General features: G+C 44.6%; 1 protein-coding gene across 1 annotated transcript in view; it reads left to right on the forward strand.

Annotated features, from left to right (window-relative positions):
- Positions 1-2750: 2750 nt before the first annotated feature.
- LOC104513483 (tumor necrosis factor receptor superfamily member 1A-like) overlaps positions 2751-6026 on the forward strand; it is a gene marked incomplete at its 5' end in the record, with an annotated part of 6116 nt that continues 2840 nt past the window's right edge. The window contains 5 exons of the mRNA XM_010156847.1: positions 2751-2952; positions 3264-3392; positions 3680-3823; positions 5423-5504; positions 5845-5912. Of these exons, the coding sequence (XP_010155149.1) occupies positions 2751-2952; positions 3264-3392; positions 3680-3823; positions 5423-5504; positions 5845-5912 (625 nt within the window). The remainder of the gene's footprint in view (positions 2953-3263; positions 3393-3679; positions 3824-5422; positions 5505-5844; positions 5913-6026) is intronic.

The raw sequence follows: 6026 nt of genomic DNA on the forward strand, positions 1-6026 counted from the left end.
ATGAGGGTGGTCAAACACTGGAACTTCTTAGAGAGGTGGTCAGTGTCCTAAGCTTGTCGGCGTTTGAGACGCATTTGGAAAATGCTTTAAATCTAATTAACTTTAATTAAACATTTACTGTTTCACTGTAATGCTTCAACGTGCTTTTTTGATCAGCTCTGAATTGGTCAGGCAGTTGGACTCGACCATCATTGTCTCTTCCAACTGAAAATTCTATTTTCTATTCTATTCTAGTCTGTTCTATTCTATTCTATTCCTCATGTGTTTCTTGAGTTTTATGAAGTCTGTCATTGGTATAAATCAGTATACTGCTGACTGGCTTGGGGAGCTGATTAAGATGGTGTGTGTTGGTTTTTTTTTTTCCCATCTGAATGATTTTTCTGGAAGGCTGAGTCACGTGTTTGTGAATCACTTTTGTGGTCTGTGACTCTGTTCCTCAGATTTTGATCAGTAATAATGTGTTAACTCTGGTTTGATTACACTCATAGACACGCTTTCACTTAATCTGAAAAATGAAAATACCTTTCCTGTTTTCCTTTGTTTCTGAAGGTGTATCTGACTAATTTTTGTGTGTTTTTGGCTTGAGCTTCGATGCTTTCCTTTGTTGTTTCTGTTGCTGACTTGTTTGACTTACGGCTAGCTGTATATATTCCCATGTCAGAGAATTAATCATTGGCTAGAGAATCAAGAATTTCTTATTGTTGCTGTCAGACCATCTGTGTGAATGATCTTTTACCCATTTTCCTGCAAGTGATCTCGTAAGACTATCAGCTGCTGCAATGAGTTTTATTTCTTGCTGGGTTGTTGTTGGAGTGCTCACATTTATCCTGTGGTCAGCTAATTAAGTCTGAAATGACAACTATTTGAATATGTGGTTCTCTTTTTCCTGTTCACCACTTTAACATCTGGTCTATTTAATATGTCTTTGTATGACAGAGCTCTCTGAGAAATGGGGTTTTTGCTTTGTCAGAGTTGCAAAGTCCTATCCTCCTTGAGGTTTTAAGTTGTTTTCATATATGTACCTTTCTCCCTCAAGGCTTTAATTCTGAGGGAGAAACAGGACAGCATGGGGCTGTCATAGCCATCTATTTTGCCTCTCCTTTCTTAAGTTTGGAACCGCAAAATTGGTATCAGCATTGTGGTTTACCCTTATTGCTTTGCTCTTCTGCTCTAACTCTCCTAGCTGAAAAGGCAAAAAGAAACGGAGCTCTGAAGCTGTGCCTGTAAAGCTAGACATCTTACCCTTTCAAAAAAGCAAGCTGGGAAAATTAACTGGAAAATTCCCATTGCAGTGTAGGGCAGTTAGTGTAGTAAAACCCTGGGCCAGGATGGTATTTATTTGCAAAAAAAGGAGTTGATTTTCATGCATTCACATAATCTGATGCACAGACTACACTGGCTCGCGCTCTCCGCGACATACATGGAAGCACCAACACATGTATGTCCAGATGGTGAGGCCAGGATCGCTTGTGTGCAACGCAGACGACAAGCGATATTGGCTGTTGGGTCTTCGTCGTGCTGTTGGGGTTCTTCATGGATCTACAAACTAGTTTTTGGGCAAGTCCTTCATACCCTTCAGGAGTCATCAGCTGGTAGGGGATGTGCCTTTGCTGTGGACACTTGCTGACTTCAGGGTCCATCAGTTTTGTTTTTGCCTTGTCTGAGTGCATGCTTGAAATGCATGCCTAGGGTCTGTTCGCCTGTGGGGGCAACAGGCAGAGGAATCGTGTCTGTGATCTGCTGCAGTCTCCTTACCATCCTCCTGGTGCAGGGTCTTTTGCTGATGAGTCATCTGTGCTGTAGTCTCACCAGAGCGTAGACCTTTTGGCCATGACATAAACAGAAAATTTCTCAATTTCATTGCTGGGAATAGTGTCCTGAAAACAATGTCCAGGGAATGGGGTCCGTCATTATTGCTACAGGCTGTTCTTTAACCCTTTCTTCTGCTGTTCCCTCCCAAGTATGGAGATACACAGAGTCATACTCTAGTCATGCCAACCATTCTTTTCTGTTAAAATTCTTAACAAGTCATCTTCAAAATGAAAAATAGCAAGTAAATATTAAAGGAATTTTTAAAAAAAGTACATGTTTTTTGTAGCAGACTGTTCAGACTGAATGTTAACAGCTGCAGTTTGAGGAAAAATGTACATTTGATGGGGGAGAAATCGAAAACCTGACTTTCCCACATTTTTACGGTTGCTTGCTCAGGAGGAGTTTTGGAAGCTTTTCTGTACTTTGCATGCAGTGAGATCCTCCTCTGCCGCCTTCTTCCAAACTTCCCACATGGTTTATTTGTTCAGTAGTAGAACTGCAAGTACTGGATGCCGCCTTCTCTCTGGAGCTGTTCCTAGATGGGCAGACTTCCTGCCTTCCTTAATGAAAACATTCCTTTGCTCTTGAGTAACTTTCTTGCAAGCTGCAGCATTTTCAAGGCATTCTGTTTATAAATTGCACATCACAAGAAGCGTTTACTTTATACACAAGCAGTTGGTCGTAGAGGCCGTTGTGTGGCATATTAATAACACAGATGACAGGCATGGGTTTGTGGGTTGGTTTTCTTTTTTGTTAAATAATCTGCCCACGTAATTTTGTCAGTGGAGGGTCCTGATAGCAGAATCTGTCAAGTCAATTGAACTTACTCAAGATTTCATTCTAAGTGCTGAAGTCAGCTGTGCAGTCTGCCAGGGGATAGGATGTTTTCTCACCTTGTTGTTCTTCCTTTTTCTTTCCCTCTCCCTCTGTATTTACAGGTTATCCTAACATTTGTCTGTGTGTTGACAAAGGATTCTGTAGAAATTGCTCCAGTGCCATATACACTGCAAGTCCATCGTGTAGCTGTGGTTGGAAGAGATCCCTCTAACCCCTTGAGGAGAGAAAAGAGGCAGGTGCAGTGCCAACTAGGACAATACCTACATCCCAGGGAGACCCACTGCTGCATGAGGTGCCATGCAGGTATGTAAAATAAGTACAGTAATAGTGATATTCACATTAGAGGCATTTCCCTGTCCAGCACTCTCAAACCACCTGTGTCCTACAGCCACATCAGTGCTCTCTTTCCTTGGTACCTATTCCTACACAGATGAATTCTTATCCCTTGTCTCTTCTTTTGGGCTGTCAGTGTCCCTCACACTGGTGAGAGGAAGCATATTCAATCCTTATGCCGTCAACTCCAGGGTTTCTCTGAGGAATCAGTGACCCCCATCCTACCTAAGACAATGCATTTGCTTTCCTGTCAGAGCTCTCTTAAGTGATTTTTCTTGCAGGTACCTACAAGGCAAAAGACTGTGATCGGCCTGACCAGGCACCTATCTGTCTTCCGTGTGCCAATGGCACATTCACAGCTGTTGATAACACCATGTCTAAATGCTTCCAGTGTACACGCTGCCGTACAGGTGAGTAACCTACACAGCAGGAGGAAATGTCTGGTAATGGCAGGTGGGAGGCTGGGGGTGGGCGTGGCAACGTGTGTGATGAAGCTTGGAAAAGTGAGCAATTGAGTGGGAAGAAGGACAGTGTATGCGAAGGGACTGAGGACATTTACTACAGTCTGAGACTCAGTTTGCAGGCCTTGTTGGCCTTTCCGTGGGAAGATTAAGAGATAACAATGCTTGTCCTCATAAAGGTGCTCTCAGCCGCAGGTGGGGGAAGAAGTTGGAATAATTGCTTTTCCTTCCCTCAGAATTCCAGCAGATAGTAGAGACACCCTGCAGCCCGAAGCAAGATACCGTATGTGGCTGTCGGAAGAATCAATATCAGGTTGGCGTGTCCGATTTCTTCCAGTGTAGGAATTGCAGCTCCTGTGTCAATGGGATTATTGACAACTGTGAGTATGGCATGGATATGGCTCCAGTATGGACATACTGTACTAGGGTAGACTTTAGCAGCTCTTTATTCACTTTCTGACACGCTGCAGCGCCTTGCCCTGAAGTTTATAGTTTTGGAACAACTTTTAGTTTTGCCTGCCCTCTTTCCCGAGAAAGGCTGCCATTTTTTGCCTGCCTTTGCAGCAATCCTTGTTTTCTATCCCAGTTTCTATCTTCCTTTTGTCCTTAAATAGTTTTGAAGTGTTGGCTGTTGTGAGGAGATATTTTCTACTGAATTTTGGTATCTCTGCCTTGCATGTACTGAAGCAAGGTCTTTATGCTCTACAGCAGATTTCCCCCTTACCTTTCTTTTTTGTCCTGGTGTGGATATTCCCCCTGGTGCTCATTGCATTTCCCTCACCAACTGCTGGAAGCACTTTGAGTACAATGGCTGAAAATACCACGGGTCCCAGTGCCCAGCTGCACTGCTTGTCAGTCAGTTGCTGAACCACCACAGCGTACTGTGCAGCGTTTTAAACTAAAGAGCTGCTCAGGTAGTGCTGAAAAATGGGAATGACCATGAGATGGTGCAGGTGTCTGGAAGAAGTGCCCATGTTACCTGTTCCAAGCTACCTTATCTCCAGTCAGGAATTGGGGATCTTGACTGCTTGCTGCTCTCCAGTTTGTGCTGTAGTCTAATTCTGTTCGTGTCCTCTAAATGTTCCTTGCCTTGGTGTCCTGAAGCTATCCCCTCCTCTTAGCAAATTCTGCTTCTCCTAATCCCTTTCCCATCTCTGCTGTCTCCCTGCATTCACATTCCTCCTGGTGCTCAGTAATCTTGCTGTCACGGTTTCCACACTTAGCCTGTCCTCAAGGGTCGTAATCGTATGCTGCCCTTGAGCAACTTCCTTCCCTCGTGGCCGATGTAGTTTAGTCCTGTCCTGTTTTAGTCCTGTCGCAGGTGAGCCGCAGAATGCATGTTGTTTGTTCTAGTACCTTTTACTGCCCCCTCATGCAACTTTGTGTCCTTCCATCACTATTCTTGTCTGCTCCTGTTTCACTCTGTCTCCATACTGTGACTTGCTTAGAAGCGATGGCTCTTTCCATTCTTACCCCTTCCACTCGCAGCATAGCAGATCACAAGAGTGGATATGTGTCCCAAGGCTTGAAGGGATTTCTCCCTACCCTGACTCACTTCCTCACGAGTCCCAGCTGCCCAGGCACCACTTCTCTCTCATCTTTGCCTGACTATGGTGATTTCCCCTTCCTATCATGCTTGAACTTGAGTGACTTCCCCCACTTTTGCCCTGGAACTGTCATTATCCATTAGACCAGTTTCAGCTACACTATAATTTTAGTCCTTTTCCAAACCTCTACAGAGGTGACACCTCTGTAGAGGTACACCCTGACCTACCAGGACGGTGGTACTCCGAGTTGTTTATTGTTTTTATCCTCCCCCAACCCTGTCCTCAGACATAGACAAATCCTCTTTCTCTTGTTCAGTAGCAGTTCTCCAGGCTCAAAGAGGGATAATCTCCCACTTGCCTTGGAGTGGATTTTTCTGCTTTTGTTTTCTTCTCTATCCAGATTATGGCAACTGTTTCTTCTTTTCTCTGCAGGTTCAAAGAACAGAGACACGATTTGCCGGTGTAAGCCTCGATTCTTCCTAACACTTAATAATGTTTGCAAGCCTTGCAGCAGGTGAGATTTTTTTCTCTGTATGCCCCTCCACTGAGTCGGAGACACAGCGGACACAAGCCCCACGGGGATGGGGGTGGGTGGGTGGGATAATTTTTTCAAAGGTTCTGTCTATCTTTACAAAACTTTACAACGTTCTGCCTGTCTGGGCCAGTTGGGTCTTCCCCTCTGCCACTCTGGCCTCCTCCGTGTAGGCATCAGCCCGCTGCGAATGCAAAGTCACTAGTCCCACTGCATTGCTCTGCTTTGCAGGCTCATCTTGAGTTTGTCTGTTACCTAGGATTGTTGCAAATGGCTGGTGTTTCGTTTCATGCACGCTCACCTCTCTGATTTGCTCTTTCAGCTGCAGTGGAGAAGAATGCTTGCAGTGTCATAGCCCAGTGACTGCCTCACCGACTACATCTGGGCTGAGTGAGTACTGGGGGAACTGAGCAACAGTGCAGTCTTTTCAGTGTGGGTTTTTCTTCTGTTAATGCCTTTTGTAAAGGCATTACAAAACTCTTTCAAACCATTATTCTTTCTTTC

Source organism: Eurypyga helias, unplaced genomic scaffold (genome assembly GCF_000690775.1).
Source record: "Eurypyga helias isolate BGI_N326 unplaced genomic scaffold, ASM69077v1 scaffold38758, whole genome shotgun sequence".
Taxonomy (NCBI): domain Eukaryota; kingdom Metazoa; phylum Chordata; class Aves; order Eurypygiformes; family Eurypygidae; genus Eurypyga; species Eurypyga helias.